The sequence below is a fragment of the Pseudonaja textilis genome, chromosome 3 (assembly GCF_049901715.1).
Source record: "Pseudonaja textilis isolate UNSWEBS1 chromosome 3, rPseTex1.2, whole genome shotgun sequence".
NCBI classification, from domain to species: domain Eukaryota; kingdom Metazoa; phylum Chordata; class Lepidosauria; order Squamata; family Elapidae; genus Pseudonaja; species Pseudonaja textilis.
Window position 1 is genome coordinate 171,449,868 of NC_141992.1, and position 19,739 is coordinate 171,469,606.

The 19,739-nt window shown below is 37.2% G+C and overlaps 2 protein-coding genes across 8 annotated transcripts in view; one reads left to right on the forward strand and one right to left on the reverse strand.

Annotated features, from left to right (window-relative positions):
* The window catches only part of RALYL (RALY RNA binding protein like), a 223,883-nt gene extending 211,016 nt beyond the window's left edge, over positions 1-12,867 (forward strand). For all 7 annotated transcript variants that reach the window (XM_087931464.1, XM_087931469.1, XM_087931467.1 and 4 more), the window contains one exon: positions 10,896-12,867. In XM_087931464.1, coding sequence (XP_087787590.1) covers positions 10,896-10,985 — 90 coding nt within the window. In that variant the 3' untranslated portion in view covers positions 10,986-12,867. The remainder of the gene's footprint in view (positions 1-10,895) is intronic.
* A 915-nt stretch (positions 12,868-13,782) lies between these two features.
* Positions 13,783-19,739, reverse strand: SLC7A13 (solute carrier family 7 member 13). The gene is made up of 4 exons (XM_026706069.2): positions 19,019-19,739; positions 16,933-17,064; positions 14,749-15,113; positions 13,783-14,047 (listed from the first exon to the last, which is right to left on the reverse strand). Exons 1-4 carry the CDS (start codon positions 19,737-19,739, stop codon positions 13,814-13,816), a joined length of 1,452 nt encoding a protein of 483 aa, XP_026561854.1. The 3' UTR covers positions 13,783-13,813.

Genomic DNA, 19,739 nt, shown 5'->3' on the forward strand with positions numbered 1-19,739 from the left:
ACATAAAAACAAAAAGCTCTTTTTAGTGGACATCACTTTTACATAGAAATATGACAATAGTTGTACATTCATATATGCATACTTAATTCTATTATTACCTTTTCCATTCCAAACTTTCAGAAGGGAGAGAACAAGCAAATTAATCCTAGTCTCTTACATTAATCTCAATCAAAACATCTTTTTGTTTCATTTCAATTATTTCAAATATAATCCTTTAATATTTATTTTAAAAATAAAAATAACAATATATGTTTGTCAAATAAAAAAAAGTTACCAATGTCTCTCCTTTCTTTTAATAGTCTGTATTAGCTTATTGATTTAAATAGTTCTTTACTATTTCCGTGTTTCTTTATTTCTTGCACCTGTTTCTTACTGCCTCTCCTCCCCCTCTTTATCCCATATCTTTTCTCATGCCGGTTTATATCCCTCTCTTTCTTAATATCTTCCTTTCCCCTTTTCTGCTGGATCTTTCTACCTCTCCTGATTTCACTGGTATTCCCCTTTTTGATTACCTTCTTAAATCTCAACTTTTTAGCTTTCCTTCTTTCCCCTCGTCTTTGTAGTGTTCTTTGTGTTAATTTGTTAATTATCTATTTAAGATGGCTTCTCCTTGAATCGACTCCTTCTCCTCTGAAGTTCTTTCTTCTTGTTCTTCAATGGCCATTTCCACTTTTTCTAACATAGAGCAAAGTGATTCGCCTCTTTCCTGTAGTAATTCTCTCATATTTTTAAGTTCCATTTTTAATTTCCAAAGAGCTATCATAAGTACACACTCTTATATTTTATAATTGTTGAAGTCCACAAAAAACACTTTTACTTTCCTTCTTTTTTCTTCCAGTTTTCTAAAGTTCTCAATTGTTCCAGCCTATACCGAAAACATCAATCAATCCCACAATCAGTCTTTCCTTTCTTCTTTCTTTATTCTGGTTCAGCTTTCACTTTCTAAGATTCTTACTTTGTTTCAATATTTCTTTAACATTATATCAACACAAGTTCATACAGAAACAGGATGCTTTCCCTTTTGTTTGAGTTCAAGTTTTTGTCAGAAGACGGCACTCTCCCTAAAGGTCTTCACCTTTTTCCCCTATTTTTTTATTTAGGGTTTTTCGAACCTCAATATTCCAGCACAATCCAGTCTCCAATTTGTAAATTTTATTATTATTTTTTTGACAATCTTAAGTCCAGCTTTATTTTATGCCTTTTTATTGTCAAAATATTTTAGTCCAATTTAATTAAGTCTTTTGTTCCGGCTTCTTCCTTTCCTGGTTTGAAGCCCCGCTTAGCTGTCAAAATTTCTTATTTTTTTTCCCTATCCCTTTGTATTTTCGCCACTCCTCTTTTCTTAAAAGATCAATGTTACCTTAATCCCGGGGTGCTTTTTGTTTAGTTATTTCGCCCAATTGTCCCGGCTCCACCTCTTTCTTCACTCCTGCACAAATCTTAATCCAGCTGAGTCCTCCTCTTCAGGGTGGCCATTTTGTACCTCCGCTTCAGTCGTCTTCGAAGGGAAAAAGACCAAGCCCAGGAGGGGAGATGCAGCTCCCCTCAACCTGGCTTGCGGCTTCCCCTTACTCCACCACCCCTCCAAGGCAGCTTCAGCCCCTAATCACAATGATTATGGCCCTCGAACGAAAGAGCATGGACCATAGCCATGGACAGTCGCGATCTACAATCCGTCAGGAGGAGGGCTCAACCCAGAAGTCCCCAGCAATAATTTCTCACTGTGATATAAGGCTTTAAATTGATTACATATTTTTCATGTTCTGCATAAGAAAGATGATATATAAATATATATTCCAAATTAATCTTATAATCAGTATAGCATGCCAAGAAGATGGTAGGTCTAGTAAGCAGTGTTATTTAAGGAAACATTTCAGAGATGAAGGATTTTGGAAATCCACAATAGGTTTTGAAAGCAAACTTAATAACATCAGTTACATTGATTTCAAGCATGAGTTGCCTTTTAGACTAGCTGGCTGTTTCTTCCTCTGATTTTCTGCACGTTTTATGTCAAATTTTCACTTTTTAAGTACAAAGTCCACCATGCAGAAAAATGGCATACCTCCCTTGTTTGATTCTGGTCTTGTGGGCAAATTTATTAAGAGTTTTGGTTTTAGTGACCCTGAATTTCTAACATGGTATATAGGAGCAGCAGATCAATAACTTTAGAAGAAATGAGATGGAAGAAAAGTAGTTCATGTAATTACACATGGATCGTTTTGACAAGAAAATTCTATCCAATAGTTCTGTCAGATGGAAAGTTCACCAGCTCGTGAACAGCATTTTTTTTAAAAAAAGAAATTCACCCAGGAAGAATGAATCATTGTAATGGCAAATTTGAAACAGAAAAAAATGTAACACAGAATATAGTTGCCATCTCCTACTTGGAGCAGAGGTGGAGGACAGATTTATGGAGTTATTTTCACAATATAAAGAATTGTGTATTAATTATTTGCTTTGTTTCATCTAGCAAACTCTGAATCAATTAAAAAAATTGAGCTCGCACAGTATCACTAGAGCAACCAGCGTTGCAATCATTTGGTACTATTCTGAGCATGACTTACTGAAATATTGGAGCAATAAAATATCCAATGTAGTATTTCAATGGAAGAGACTGATTAAAGAAAAAAATGGCTACATTTACATATTGTGCTAATTAAGGGATCCCAACTTGTAATCTAAAGAACTCCCCTGATCCGGGGATCTGGGGATGGGGCTTTCCCAGGAGCTCTTTTATTTTAATGTTAAACATTTTGATTTCTTGCAAATTTTCAGTTGATAACAATGTAATCTTGTGATATTTGGCCATTGTTTGTTATTCCAGCTCACTAAATGTATCTTAATTACATAATTTTAAAAATCTAAGATAATTCATCTAAGCTAGGGTTTATATAGATGCTGCAATGTTGATTTCTGGTTTATGTGGGAAATTTTAAGTTATTCATGATTATGTAGTGGTTTGGATAAAAGAAAGAAATGCAGTAACTTTGCTAAATTCTGTTTTGTTATAAGCATGCATAATTGAATTAACCACAATTTCCACATATTCCATCATATCCCTATTGTGTAAGCCTTCAAGTATTTACAAGGATTAGGATTGAAATAGATTGTTTCTTTAAACTGGAGTCAGGTATGGATGAATGTTTCTTTTTCTTTGAAGGGTTATTGTTTTTTAGATGTGTGTTTGTTTGCTTTTTTGAAATTGCTGCTCTTTTTGCATTTGGGGAGCTGTCCAGAGTTATTTATTAATTTATAAAGTAAGGTTTGCAAAACAGTGTGGCATGTTTAACACAATTCATTAGGGCAATGTTTGAAAAAGTATTGTGACACAGTGAAATCTGCAAAGCCAGTCAAGAAATACTATGGTATGAATTTAGTGTGCTTCTCCAATTAGTGCTCTCAAGGTAGCCCATGACTTCTGTGATGTTTTGCTAGCATGACCTTTCTTATGATAGGCATTTGTGGAAGACTGGTTTGGAGATATCCAGAGGCAAGAGAAGATTCAAGTCTGTTGACAATTCGTTGAAATATTGTACCATACATTAGCAAGGCTTACCATTTCCCAATGGTTTAACAATTGAAAACAAAGGGAGGAGGGGAATCTAGCCCTGTGCTATTGTTTATTGGTCAGTTTGTACTTGTAACCCCTTCAAAAAAGATTATTATACAATTTAGGTTATTGTACAGCTCTGCAGCCTTTAGAGCTTCATAGAAAATCCAAAAACCCCAGTGTCCATTTGCATGTAAGAGGGTGGTTGTTCCAGGTATGACTCACCGTGCAATAGGTAATAAAACCATTTTCTTTTCAGACACTGGGCCTGGCCTAAGGCATGATTCATTATGGCTTTTAATTGTATTAGGTGTCAGGGTTCCAAATAACAGTAAACAAAACTCCGAGGCAGATAGATTCCTCAAAGTATCTATCTCAAAGAATAGTTTTATTTGCTATGTCATATTGACACAGGCTGGTGAAAACCGACTCTGAAGGTTCCCATAGTTGTCACCTAATTAATAGTAAAAAAATTTCCCTCCCCAAACAATCAGTCATATGATCCAACCAAGGTGCTGTCTGGTTGCCTGGTATATCACTCCTCCTCCTGACCAGGTGTGAAAATGTCCCTGGTTCCTAAGAGAAAATATTTTATTTTGGCTACAAAAACCCAACTATCCCTAATCCCCCACCCAAGCCCTCAGGTCCAGTGTGACAACACTGAAGTTTCAAGATGGCTTTGGTCAGCTCAGCTTCATTAGGTTCTCAAAATTTAACTTTCTGTTAACCCCCAAAAAAAAAAAAAACCAACAATAGAAATATTGAAGAGATTGGGTAACTTATTTCAAATAAAAATGTTAAAGATGTAGAGGTCACTCTATTACCCAAGCCATAGTAGGCTTCAACATTTTCCTACTGTGTAGTCTTTGGCTCTTATTGTGACAAAGTCTTCTTGGCAAGAACTACTTACAATGAATTAAAGGTCTACATAAAATCACAATTTAAGAAAAAGAGTGAAATCTATGATAAAGAGTAGGCAAGCAAGTTAAAGAAGGGCTTGACTTTATAGCATGTGAGCTCAGGGTCTTCTCTTTTTCTGAGAATTTTTCCTGTGTTTCTGCAATGTCTTTTTAACTAAAAAGAAACATTTGAAAAGTAAGCACTGGTAACTTTAGATCTCCTGAAGTCAAGACTATATGGTATTCTAAGTAGTATTGCCAATTCTTAAAGATCAGATTTTGAAGTGGGACATGATTTTTAGTATTCTTGTTCAAAAAAATAATACTTCTTTATTTAATTTGACAATGGAAGGCATTCCTAAAGATTAGAAATTAAAGTGCACTGGTTAGGAGCTTCAGTCAGTAACAGCTGGGCTTCTAGCAATTATTATCATCAAACAGGCTGAGAAAATTAAGTGTCACTAATGGAAGATTTGATGTTCTGATCAAAAGTGTTAAATTAGGGCTGACATGCATTAAATTATATCTCACTTTAATTTGTGAAAAGTCTTGCGCTCTAAATATTACCTATTCTGGTTGGTTTGATGTACCAAGTGAAATTAATTAACTGCAGCCCTCTGCAATGGCAATCCACATTAAAACTTCGCCTTTAGAAATACTATTCTGCCCTGCAGGAATTTTCAAAAGTTTTAAAAGATATATTTAAATTTAGGCCCAATTTTTAGGTTTTAACAATTTAAATCCCAGAAAATAAGTAAGTTTGTGTTAGATGAAGAATTGTGAAATCTATTTTTAAAAATGTGAGACCCTAAACCTTCTATGCCATTCCTTCTCCCCAATCTATTTTATAGGAATATTATGAATGCAACTCTGAACATTTCCAGTCTTTAATAACTAAGGTAGCTATAAAAGATATCCATTATAGTCCCAGTGCTATAGGTACCAATTGATGAATGCACAATCTACTTCTTTATTTTATTGGAATTATGTTCACATTCCATAACAAAAAGTTGAATTTTATGCTCCTGTTTCTCCACAGCTTTTATAGCTGAAAAATAAGTGTTGCTAAATTAAATCCCTAAAGCATGACAGTAATGCAACCACTTTGCATAAGGGATTTTAACTAAACTGTTGAAAGTAAATTAATAAAGCAAGTAAACGTGTTCAACTGTGTTGCTTCAAGGCATCTCAGCATAAACATGGATCTGCTAGTATCCTGTTTCAAACAGGATTAAATTCACCATAACCCCATATGTCACCTGGGCTGCTGTCAATTATTTTACTGTGGGTTTTTTTTATTTAGCAATCAAAAAACACTTGAGTAGGAATAGATTTTTCTGCTGCTTGCTAAACCAAGAACTCTAATGAGCCTGCAAGAATTGTAACAAGTACAGGCAAGCAACTTATATGGAAGAATTATATAAAATTATGGGTAGGAAGTGGAGTGAGCAGGGCAGCTATGAGCATTTTCTTGACAAGAATCTCACTCCTAATATAAAGAAGAAGAAACAATGTTGTAAGAGTTTGGAAGGCCTAGTCAGTCTTCCCCAAAAAAATATATATAGTCAAAAGCAATATGATTTGATCCAAAAGTCCTTCAGGAACTTCAATTGGGCAATATTGATAATGTTCCAGTTTACATATGTATTTAGTTTCTGGTTATATACTTCCCGTTAGCTATGCACCCTTTAGAAGAAGTATCAGGCTTGCAGAGATAACACCGTGAATTCTGTCTGTAATCTGGCAAGAGCTGTGAACTACAAAAGGTAACTTTGAAGTATTAGTTGATCTTTTTCAGATGTATGTGGAGACTGGAAATTCTATTCTGCCTCAGGAGTCCCCAACCTCTGGTCCATGGACTGGCACCTAGCTGCGGCATGCCAGGCCATGCAAACAAGCAAAACCCTATCTGTGGGATGCAGGTAGCATGCAAAGCCACACAAGTCTCTGGTCCACTGAAAAACCTTTCTGTGGAACCAGTCCCTGGTGCCCAAAAGGTTGGGAGCCGTTGTTCTACCTTATGTTTTTGAAGATCAACTGCTTATCTAGTTCAACAAATGTGTGGAGTAACATAATGCTTTTTAATAGAATAGAATAGAATTCTTCATTGGCCAAGTGTGAATGGACACACAAGGAATCTGTCTTGGTGCAAATACTCTCCGTATACATAAAAGAAAAGATACATTCATCAAGAGTCAAGAATCATAAGGTACAACACTTAATGATAGTCATAGGGTACAATAAGCAATCAAATCATACTTAGGAAACAGTCAATATAAATAGTAAGGATACAAGCGACAAAGTTAGTCATAAGTGGGAGGGATGGGTGATGAGGAATGATGAGAAAATTAACAGTAATTCTAGTGCAGACTTTGTAAAGTTGAACAGTGTTGAGGGAAATATTGGTTCAGCAGAGTGATAGCTTTCAGAAAAAAAAACTGTTCTTGTGTTTAGTTCTGGCGTGCAGTGCTCTATAGCATCGTTTTGAGGGAAGGCATTGAAACAGTTTCTGTCCATGATGTGAGGAGTCTGTAAATATTTTCACAACCCTCTTTTTGACTGGTGCAGTATACAGGTCCTTGATTGAAGGCAGGTTGGTAATAATTGTTTTTTCCTGCAGTCCTAATTATCCTCTGAAGTCTGTGTCTGTCCTAAATCCAAAATGCTAATATTGAAATCTTCAGATAATTTATGTAAGAAAACAATCAATTATAAAGTCTTGTTCTGACATAGAATTTGCTTTCCCAATGCAGCATACTGCATATAGATGTGGCAGGGAACAGATGTTATCTAATTTTAAATACCTGCAAACTCTTTAAAGTCTACAGAGGTAAAACAAGCAGAACCTCAGAATATGTGCATCTGCTTAAGTAAACTGTATACTTGCATATATTTTCTAGGGTACATTTACTCCCTGTAATTAACATAGTTAAGTTGGATAAGAATAGGAAAAAAAGATAAATTTGCAGAAGAAGAAGGAAGGCACCAATGGAAGAGAATATATGTAAGCTCAGGGTTGACCAATGGAGTAATTGGTGCTCTCTCTCTCTCTTGGTTGTTTGCTTGCAGAGCTTTGATTGCCAGACTAGGTAACATCTCAATTTTTTAAAAAAAGTAGAGTTTGTTCTCTGTTTATATACAGTAGCTTATCCTGTCTAGTGATGGTGAGGGAGAGAGGTTAGAAGTCATGATGAAAACTCTTAATTTCACAACAATGGACATATTTCAACCATAGTTTCAACTAGAAAACTGAACATTCTAGAGCAAGCTAAATACAAAAAAGCTAGGTAATTCCTGAAAGCCTAGCATTCAGACAAATTAACCATTATCAGGCACATACAGATAAACATTTGCACACCATTCAAAAGAGAAAAAGCTAAAAATCCAGAACATCTCATCAGCAAGCAACACTCAGATAAGGAGGGATTAACACCAGGGTTAATACCAGACAAATAGCAAACAGTAAATAACAGCTTATCAAGGAACTAACAAGGAAGAAAATAACACCCCCACCAATGCTAACAGGAAAAACTACAATACTGTATGTAAGGTTAGAGCAAACCCCACTCCTTTCTAGCATTGAAGGAAAGGAAAGTTTTGACTTGGACAATATGTGAAAAGGTCTCAAGAGGCAGATATATGAGAAGATCAGTTTTCTGGCAACTATATTGCAAACTTGAAGTGAAAGGCATAAGCATTTTGCTAAGTTATTTGACCACTATTTATTTAATAAATCAAAGCTGATGAACTTGTACAAGAACTTATACTGCACCATAAACTGTAATTTGTGAGTCACAGTGGCTGGATTAACCAGTATTATATTAACAAACTGCATCATTTGTCATGTATCATATGAGACCAATAGAAAAAAAGATTGAAGTGACTTGCTATAGCAAAGAAACAATAAAAAGGTTCCCCAATTAGGCTTAAGAAATAGCATACTTTGTTTAGTTTTTAGGTATTTATTACCCATCTCAAACATGACTCTGCATGGCTGATGGAGAGTAAAAACATAATTAGAGTATGTTGTGCAAACGCAGTCACTGGAAATAAAGCAGACAGCTGTATGTTATTTACAACATATTGGAAAATCATATCTGATTCTTCACCCATGTTTATCAATGTTAAGCATTTAAAAATAACTAGGATGATGATGTATTCTTAGGTATTTGCTTATTGTGATTTGAATCAAACTGCAAAATAACTCAATTTACTGAAGAGATTATGATCAGGAGAGTCAGTCCTTATTCCATCTGCTTTCCATGTGGATGGAATACTAATCCTTCCAATAACAGTTTGCTGAAAATGGAAGACATCAGCAATGTAGAAAGTGATCAAATGGTTCACATACAGTGAAACAGAAGAGACTTGGTGCTTTATCTGATGTTAACTTACAAATGTCTTATTGAGCTGTAATAGATTATTTCTAAATGTTGCAGAAGTAAAACAGAATCATCCATCTGTGGACTGCTGATAGCAGCAGCTAAGAAGGTGTTATGTTTGATATTGCAACATTCTTGAGTACTGGAGAAAAAAAGTCAAATCAAAGATCATTTCCCAGACTCAGCTGATGCTGCCTGGAGAAACTTCTTCCAGAGCAAGCACTGGACATCTAAGTTAACTAATTGTATAGAGAAACAGAATCTATTCAATACTCTTTTTTTGCTAGTAATTGCACTAACCTGGAATCAATGTTCTATTGGATTGGTTCAGTGCAGTATGTGAATCTAGTTGTTTTTTTCTTTAATTGATTTTCCATTTAATATATTCTGGAAGTTTAATTGCTCCAACATTTCAATAAGCCTTGCTCAGGGTAGTGTCTAGTTGACCTTCAATACAGTCAAAACCTACCATATTAGGGGTTCAAACCACCTTATCTACCTATAAATTCTCTTGAATGGGACTCTTGAATGAGACAAATGGGCATTTGACCCTTCTCTCAGGCTCAGCCTGGTTCCTATAAATTGTGCTATATTGGCTGACTATACATTTCTTATTCCAGAACTGCCTTTACCTGGTTCAGTCATGACTGTCACCCAGTTGGCTATTTAAAATATATATTTAAAACCTGCTTTTGGTGATTTCCTGCTGCCATATTAAGCCTTTAATCACCAGACTGGCCAGTATGTTGCACTTTCTTCCTTCACCAAGAGTCTTGAGGGACTCAAGTTTCTTTAAATTTTATTAATTACCCTACCATGTGACAAGGACCTGGACACTATATTGGTCACCACTGACTTTTCTCATAGTTGCTTTCAAAAAAAAACTCCAAAGATGGCTCGTTATTCAACTACATTGTCTGGCACTGCGCGATGCCTAATAATGTCATGTTGATGTGAAATTCCACTTTTCCTTGGCATATCACTCATAAAACTGTGTAAAAATGTTATTCTAGGGCAATATATGAACTACCAATAAGACAGCTGGTCTGACCAATTGTCTGTAATAAAGAATTTGCTCCCCCTTGCTCCTCCTACACAAATGTTAGCACTTCAGGCATTATGTGAGTTCCAGCCATAACTGATTGTCAGATGCACAGTCCCCCTGTTATCTTTGAGGCCATTATAAAAAAGGCATATTATTCTATGCTGGAAAAAAATCATGAAGGGTTTGGTAGCACCTTTTCTAATTAGCAGATGTTCTTAAAAGGCATATGTTTTCATGAGCTGCAGTTCACTTTGTCAGATGCATGGAGTAGCTACATATCAATTTAATTAGGATTTAATTAGGGATGCAGCTAAAGAAAAGGAAAGGGAACACAGGTTGGTTATTCACATGCAGGTTAAAAGTGAAACAGATTACAGGTACCTTATCAGTTGTAACAGTTGTAACTGTTAAAAGCCCATTGTATGTTGAGAGCTTTGAGCAAGTCTCACAAGCTAAGATCAATTTTGTTTTCTATTTTACTAGACTCCAGAACACAGATAATAGGTTTAAGTTGCAGGAAGACAGATTGTTAGAAATGTTAGGAAAATTTACAGAATAGAGTTAGTTGGAAGCCATCTTGGAGGTCTTCTATTCAAACCCACCTTTCTCATTCATGCAGGAGGCTCTATACCAGAGGTGTTAAACTGGTGACATCATGTTGTCACATGACATATCACAATTTTTTTCCCTTCACTAAAACAGGTGGGGGTGGCACAAGTTTGACATCCCTGCTCTATATCATTTCAAGCAAGTGGTTTTCAATCTATCCTTAAAAACTTCTCGTGATGGAGCAACCAGCACTTCCTAAGAAAAAAAGAACCGTTTGACAATGGAACCAATTATTCACCTTCATTGGATCTGTTTAAGCACAGATTGCACAGCTACTGTCTCTATTGATAATGTTTTCATTTCTGCATTTAACAAAGGGTTTGGGACTTGATGGCTGAAATGGGACCTTCTGATCCTGTAATTCTAATCAAGGATCTCTAGCGCTTGAATTTTCTTTCCTTTTTCACTAGGACTGGACAGGAATTACAAGATTGGAGACTTATAAGAACAGCTGCTTCTTACACCTTCTTGGCTACAGTGATTCTCAGGTTGATGATTAACTTCCAACTAATCCTGATCAGTGGTAAGGAATGCTGGGAGATATAGTTCAGCAAAATTGGAAGCTACATGGCTCCTTTTTACATGGTTAAATTATTTGTGTCTTCCCAAGACTAGGATATTCATTCATTGGCATCTGAAAGAAGTTTTCCTTTTAATGGTGTCACATCTGTGTCTGATGACATCCACCCATTGTTTAAAGCAGCTTCCCAAACTGCCATTCTCCAGATATTTTAGAACTTCAATTTCCAAAATTTCTGATCAGCCACCCTAACAAGGTTTCTGGATATTGTTGACTAAGTATATCTGGAAAGCATCACAATGGAAAGGACTTCATGTGCCTAATCTTAGATTCTGTCCAATATGGAGATGAGGATGATAAAAAACTTCCTTTTTTTCTACCAGTTATGTGTTTCTTTAGATAGTGGGTACATATGTTCCAAATGGCAAATTCAGTGTAGAATCAGCGTTAAATTTCCCACCAAAGATTTTGAGGAAAAGAGGATTGACAACTATTATCTATACTAGGTAACAAATCCTAACCTTTGAAAAGCCTGAACAATAATAATTATGCTTATATCCAGCATTACTAGGAAGGTTGCAGCTTTGAAATCTTTCTTTCTTGGCTCCAAAAATTAAAAATTTTTTAAATGAAATTCTAATTTCTCCTTTGTATATTAGCCAACAAGGGACTGCTGGCTTTTAGAACAGACTATTAAATTGCAAATAACTATGGCTGCAATTTGTCTCACAAACAAGCACATTTTCTTTCAGTCACCATACTGAATTACATAAGAAAACAATGCCCTTTACATTGACAGTGGGGTTGTCAGATCTACAGGCAGTGAAACCAATCTGAATAATTACAAGAATTGCAAACAGCATTGCAAACCTTTGTAAAATAGTTACCCTATTGGTTTTGGGGCCTTTTTCTTCTTACATCTCATCATGGTTACAAATATGTCCAAACAGCGAATTTTTTTCCTGATGGATCATCATGAAATTATCTTAATCATATCTTCAACCTGTGAGTAGATAGCTTCTGCCAACGTAGCTTTAGTGTTGTTAAAGTAGCAATAAAGAGCTGGTGTGGTGTAGTTGTTAGGGTGCTGACCTAGAAACCAAGAGATTGCCAGTTCTAGTCCATTTTAGGCGTGAAAGCCAGCTGGGTGACAATGGGCCAGTGAGATTCACAGGATTGTTGTTATGGGAAAAAAATAGGAGGAGGAAGGAGTATTGTATAAGTTCCCTGTGTTGAGTTACTTATAAAATAGTAAAGTTGGGATAAAAAAAATAAAATTTCTCCTCTTAATCCAATAACATTTAGCAGCAGTATAAAAAAAAATCTGATGTGCTATTGGGAGAGGGAAACTCATGAGCCAGAGTAGGTAGAATCAACTGGTTATTTATGGAATGCTTAAAGCTGATATTGATGTATGCCTACCATGTCTGGTCCTCCTCTTCTTCCTGTGTCTCACTTTCAATGCTCTCTGAGGACATAGTGAGTTGCCCTCCTATCTCAGCCAGTCTTCCACTGGATTAAGAGAACCTGGTATGGCAGACAGATAATTGAAAAAAGTGGAGCACAGATGGTAGTTTCATCCAGTAGCGCTCAATAAAGAGGTGTGGTAAGTGTAGCCAAATTAGAAGAATGGAAATGTAAGCAAGAAAGTAGCAGTGCTATTTGGTAGCACTGATGAAGAGCAAGCTTCCAAACGGAAGCTTTATCACCTTGGCCTTAGCTCCACCTGAGGGGTGGGTCTTCTCACCCCATCTGTTTTGAACTAAAGGGGTGACTGTGAACAATTTCTACCACTGAGTGGAGGAAAAAGACACAATGCTGAAAATTGCACAACAATGAAATTATGCTCAAAAAGGCCACTTGTTAGGAGTTTAAATTAAAAGCAGTTTAAATTAAAAAATAAAAACACATTTACAGACTAAGGAGGACCCTGCTCCTAAGCCCCCAGCCCCATTCCCAGACTCAAGTTTTACCAAGTTCTTCTTCATACAAGTAGTTAAAGAAAAAATGGGAATTCTTTTTCTCCCATGGTACCTGATTTAACTGTGATTAATGTATACGCATTTTAAAGATATTACATACACACACTTTTTCAAGTGACTTGTTTAACTGGGAGGTGTCAGAAGAGCCAGACTACTGCTCACGTGGAGATTTTTTTGAGTCTTCCACTGCATCAGTGGTGGGATTCAAAAAATTTTTACTACCGATTCTGTGGGCATGGCTTGGTGGGCATGGCAGGGGAAGGATATTGTAAAATCTCCATTGCCTCCCCACCTCACTAACCTGATTTCCAGCTCTGTTCTCCTATGCAGGGCAACAAAAGAAGACCCAGCCAATCAGCTGGGACTTGGGAGGCAGAGAATAGATGGGGATGGGGCCAGTCAGAGGTGGTGTTTACCAGTACTCTGAACTACTCAAAATTTACGCTACCGGTTCTCCAGAACTGGTCAGAACCTGCTGAATACCACCTAAGTCTCCCAGACTCCAATAAGGTTTTTCAGAGGATTTGGGAAAAAACTATAGCAGTATTTTTCATCTTCGGCAAGTTTAAAATGTGTGGACTTCAATTCCCTGAATTCCCCAGCCAGCATACTGGAAGTTGAAGTTCACGCATCTTAATACTGCCAAGGTTGAAAACACTGAGCTATAGGGTTTATTCAGTCAGGATCTTTTGATGAAACAGCCATTCGTGTGTATGTGCATAACTACATATATTTCACCAACATGCATATTTTTTTAAAAAAAGCAACATGGGAAATATCAGAAGCTGTTGCTGTGGTGGTATACAAGCAACATTTTATTCTGGCATTACTCAGGTTTATAATTAGCAGGCGAAACCTCAAGCAGCAGCTGCAGATAGCAAGTAATGTTATCAAGCCACTCAAAATGTATTCGAAAATGTATAAAGGGCAGGTATAAAAGAAAACCACCAACCATGAAAAGGAAAACATATAAATACTGTACTTTCGGGGACCAAATTATAGGAACCAAAACTAAGAACAAGGAAATGGCCACCATTCCAAAGGCAACTGGTAAACAAACCTGTAAAATATAAACACAGAGTTAAGACAACAGGTGTTAAATAGATGAACAAGAAATAAATAAATGAAAAAAAGAACATTTTATACATGGACATGAAGTTTAGGCATAATTTTGCCAGAACTGCATTAGACAACAAATTCTTATGGATTTTCTGAGTACATAGAATCAGCTGATGGTCACTAGGAAATACATAAATAACTCTGGAGACACTTTCTTTAAATGTGAGGCTTAAGCAATCATCTTACAATAATTTGCCTGAATTCACTCAATCTCGCATATGGCCCCTATCTATAGTACCGAGCTGTTAAGCTATTTTTTAAAAAAGATAAATTTCATGAATGCAAATCAGCATTGGCTGTGATGTTTTTCTTCTACATTCTCTAAACAGAATGTATTCATTGTACAAACACAGCAGAGCAAAGTTGGATGTGCTTCTCAGAATGGGGGAATGGAAAATTTGGAGAAACTGGGGACTTGTAATCAAAATAAATCAAAATAAACACTGCTTGGATTAGATGATTGTGTGATCTCATTCAGTATAAAGCAGCTTCCTTTGTTTATCTATTCCACTGGTAAAATTGGCATTGGGCTTGCTTACGGAGACCAACTCATCCTTCAAAGATTACCAGACCCAAACACTACAGATCTAACAGGATGCAAGTTAAACATTTAATTACACATTTCCATTGCTTTCTATGTACCTTGTATGGCCTGTGTAGATCAGGCTCTCGATATCGGAGGACAATGACGCTAGTGCATGTTAGTCCAGTCATAAGCCAAATGGAGAATCCAAAATAATTCATTAAAGAAATTAGATCTGATGAAATGAGGAACGCAGTTGCAATGAGGGTGGACAAAATCATGGCTGGTGCTGGAGTAGAATGGTGGATATTAAGCATGGATACTATAATGGGCAACTGTCCAGACTGACTGGCGGAGTAGCTCAACCGTCCAAGAGTGAATACGCTGCCATTGAGGGCACCAAATATAGAAATAGCCACAGATGCAGGAATTATCCAAGCAGATGAAGGGATCACTCTCTCAGCCCACCTGACTGCTACAACAACTGAAAGGAAATATCAGCATTGTTAACAGATTATGTGTAAAGGCTAAACAGCTTTCCTTAATATGTCACACATGGCTTCTTATGTTAATGAACCTTAATGTTTTAGTGAACTTTGGAGAACAAACAAGATTTGGCTCCAGAGTACTGAAGCAACCTTGTTTGGAGTTGCAAGGCTGAATAAAGCTCAGTGATCCTTTACCCTTTCGTAGCTCAAAGAAAGTGGTACCTGCAGTAGGTAACCAACATTAGGTAATTTGACTGGAAGGGAAACCACCAGGTATTCTCATGTCTGGTCATTAGACTGACTTTTTTTAAAAATCCATTTTAAAAAATCAGCAATGGCAAAATACTTCTACAGTGTTGTCAACAAAAAAGACTTGTATGAAACTTTGTGTTCACTCAAAATCCTAAAGTGGCTTGTGGGAAACTTTCATTACAGAATTTCTATTTGAGGTTGTCCTGGAGAAAGCATCTGCTAGAATTCTGTATAATTCAAGTCATGATGACAACGGAATAGGATGACAAACAGAATGGTGGAACTGCAAGATCCAATTGCAAAGATGCAATGTATATATTGCAGAGAAAATAGAAACTAAATGCTTAGAGCTGTTTTATAAAGCCTTCAACTGGACCAATTACATCTTTCATAAAACACAAATAATTTTTATACGTTATTACAGGCATGAAATTTGCTGAGCACATTACCAATCCCTGTCTTCTGTCGCTCTATCAAACATTCAAAGCAATTAGTTTAATCCTTTGGCTTTGCTGCCCTCCCTCCTCAACATAATTACAGTAAGTGGGAAAAGCATCTGTCAATCACACACACACACACACACACACACATCACAGTAGGAAGGAGGAGTATGGATTAATCTCTAGACTCCTTCCTGAGTCCTTTTCAATTCCTTTCATAAAATTCCATGTAATAAATCAAGGTAAAAGAAAAACAGATTGGAATCATTAAGGGAGTCCAAGAGACTATAACCAGCAGTTCTACATAGAATATATCAGTCTAATCATTCCAATAGATGAGAGACAGACAGACGGACAGACAGACAAATAACAAATGCCAACTCCCCAATTCCTCTGTTATATTTGGAAAACAAAGGAATGAAGTCTTGTCAACATTTGGTTGTTTGAGCCATACAGTGGAGAAGTGAAGGCAATCAAAACATTTGCAACACTGCTGGCTGAATAATTTAGTGCTACAGTGCAATTCTGAAAGACCACCCTTCAAGTTTAACTGAGGATGCATCATTTAACTGAGGGTGCAAAATGGTGACAACCAAATACCCTGGTGTGCAGATTGGCAATACAAAACAAAAGGAACTCCAGTGCTAAAAACATCCCTCTTCCTTTCTTGCTGAAATATCAAGGGCCTCCATAACACTGTTCTACACAACACAGCTCCACAGGAAGATACTAGTAGAATGGTGGCAGGCCAGCCTGACCGAGACTGTAGGAGAGGAGGTATGCCCCCCCCCCCAATGCCTGAAAGTGCTTAATAAACACCCCTATGCTTTCACCATCAACTGGTCATCTTATTTTACCTCCATTGGAACAGATGGACAGCTTTGCAACAACTGTTGTTGCACTGTGTTTTTAGCCAAGAACAATTTAAGCCAGTCTTGTGGATTGGAGATGCATTGAAATTGGTATCCTACAGAGGCAGTCAGAATATTTGTGCCACAATTTACTGCAAATGGATAAATAGTCTGTGATTCATCTCAGCTTATCCAGGGAATTCTTTGTTATATCTATTATAGGTGATATAATTACCGTTTGTGAATTAAAAATACACACTCCCCAGCCATACCTGAGGAAACAATTTCCTGTGGTGTGAGAACTGTCAGATATGAAATGTTAACCAGCAAATAGAAAATAATGACTAAAGGAAGTGCAGTCACCACAGTCCAAAGAATGTTTCTGCTTGGATTTTTAATCTCCTCTGCAAGACATAAAATAGACATTACTCGAACATATCTATTCATACAGCAAAAAAATATACAATCCCAATGATTTACTAAAAACATTTTTTCTTCAATTTTTCTCAAACAAAAAAGGTTTCCTGCTTTTTCCATTTCCATTGGTCAGGTTATTAAAAGCAATTTGGAAACAATACAGAAAAAAAAATCAGATTCATGGACTCTGAAATGCTGCGAATAAGAAGCAGTGATCAATGCCCCCAAATTTACTACTTTTAGTCATCACCGTTTTTGTTGTAGTGGTTTAAATTTGATTTCAAATCAAATATCATAATTAATAATTTATCACTGCTTTGTCTTGAACAGGACAAGACAGGACAGGACAGGACAGGAAATAAATGAAGAAACAAATTTAAAAATGTAAATCGTTTCTCATGCAGAGCATTTCTATTCTATTATTGATGTATTAGACTTTTTGGCTAGCTCGACCTAGTCAATTCAAAGCAGTCAACAAAAGTTAAAATACAATCCACAATACCTAGGGGGATTCAATTTTTTTTTACTACCGGTTCTTTGGGTGTGGCTTGGTGGGCGTGGCAGGGGAAGGATACTGTAAAATCTCCAGTCAGAGCTGGAATTTGCCGGTTCTCCAAACTACTCAAAATTTCCGCTACCGGTTCTCCAGAACTGGTCGGAACCTGCTGAATACCACCTCTAATGCAGCCATTGTATTTTACAAAACTAATCTGCATCTTATGATGTTGGCACTGATGTCTACTTGTTGAGTTATTCTTGAGATTGATCCCTGCCAGAAAAGAACTACTAGATCTAATCTCCCCTGAAGATCTCCCAGTTCCTGTCCTGTTTACATTCCATGAGTTTCTTCAGTCTTCCTAGCAACACCTGTAATCAGGTACAAATCTTAGGATGAGCTTCACATCTCCTGGAATCCTTTAATCTGTTTTTCATACAGAAATATATAATCCCAGTTATCAGGCTCCAGCAATTGACTCCAAAATCCAGTCTCTTAGCCTCCGACACTGACATAAGGCTACATAGAACTGGAATTTTGAGAATGTGTTGTGAACATATTGGTTGATGGAGCATGCTCACTTATAATGATGTGTCACCCTGAGGATACAGATAGCTGTGCAGCACGGATTTCCTTCAGCGCTATCATCCTCTCTAGCAAGGCGCTCTTTGCCACCTATTTTATCTTTGCCCTTTTTTTAGGCAGAGGTGTACATTTCCAGTCAAAGAACTGCATACAAATTATATACTACAATCACTCTTAGAAATAAAGATGAAACTGAAAGTTGTTTCTTTGCAACATGGATTTTTCCCAATTCATTTACAAAAAGAATGTAACGGGATCAGGATTAATAAGAATTGGCCCATTTTAGACTCACAGAACTGTGTGAAAATGAACTGCTTATTTCATTATGGCCAGGTACATGGGGCCGCATTCTGAATAGTTTAAGTTAAATGGGAGAATGGGTTCAGTTTGAGAGCTGACTGGAGTAACAAGAAACACATCCTTGTTTAAAGGGAGAGGATTGAAGAAGGGGCATAAGGAAGGTAGAGCAAGTGTCAGGCAGGCAAAGTGAGGTCAGGGTGGGTGGCATGGCATGAGCATAAAGTGGCTGGGGGAAAGTAGAAGGGCAGAGGGGACTTACCTCAGCAGCTTGCAACCTTTCCCTGCTGGCTTTCCAATTGACTTACTGGGGAAGTTGGCGGGGACGTTTTCAAATGACAATCACATGATCATGGGGTCTGCAACCATCATAAATATGATCTGTCAAGTGCCCAGATCATAATCACATGACTGTTGGAACGTTAGAACAGCTAGAACTACAATTTGTTCAGCATAACCTCAAATGGTCATTGAATAGAGAGTGGTAACTCAAGGGGTTAGCTGTAGTCAACATTTAATTGACAGCACAGCAAGTGATTTGACAAAGAAAATGGAAGACATACCTGCCAAGTAGCTGAGTGACCACCAGCCACCATATGCATACAACCCTTGGAAAAATGCTTCTGAGATCTGCACAGCATCTGGAATCTCTGCACTGAAAGCATTTTCAAATCTGGCTGTGTTCTTTTTCTTTCCTCCGATCAACAGAATGATTCCACCGATTGCAATCATGGAGAGAGCCATCATCTTGAGAAAGGTGAAAACGATCTGCACCCAGGCAGCCATCTTGACACTTCGCCCGTTGAGGATCCCAAGGAACCAGAGAATAGCCAATGCCAAACATTTCTTCGCCATTTCAGGAGCTGGGCACTCACCATAAAAAGGTTGAATGGCATATTCGGCAAACAACAAGGCTCGAGCAGCATTCGAGGCTGGTCTATTAAACATGGCTGTCCATAAAAAGATAAAAGCCACTGGAGAGCCAAGGGCTCTTTTTATGTAGCTGTACTCCCCTCCTGAAAATGGCAGTGCTGTGATTAGCTCTGCATAACAGAGAGCACCCATCAGCGAAATGATACCAGAAGCAGTCCAGATGATTAAAGATACACCAACATTGAGCAAGGAATATTTGAGCACTCCCGTAGGGGAGACAAAAATCCCTGCACCTATAATTGTGCCTAGTATGAAGCTAACTCCCTCTAAATAGCCCATTGTCTTTTTAAGATGGATCTTGTTTTCATTGGTATTTGTGTCTTTAGCCTGGTTACCTTGGTCTCTCCCCAT

Coding starts and splice junctions, on each gene's coding strand:
- SLC7A13 (XM_026706069.2), bottom strand. CDS start 19,739: ATGGGGAGAGACCAAGGTAACCAGGCTAAAGACACAAATACCAATGAA. Junction 17,065..19,018: donor GTCACTCAGCTACTTGGCAG/GTATGTCTTCCA, acceptor TATGTCTTGCAG/AGGAGATTAAAAATCCAAGC. Junction 14,048..14,748: donor ATCTACACAGGCCATACAAG/GTACATAGAAAG, acceptor TATATTTTACAG/GTTTGTTTACCAGTTGCCTT.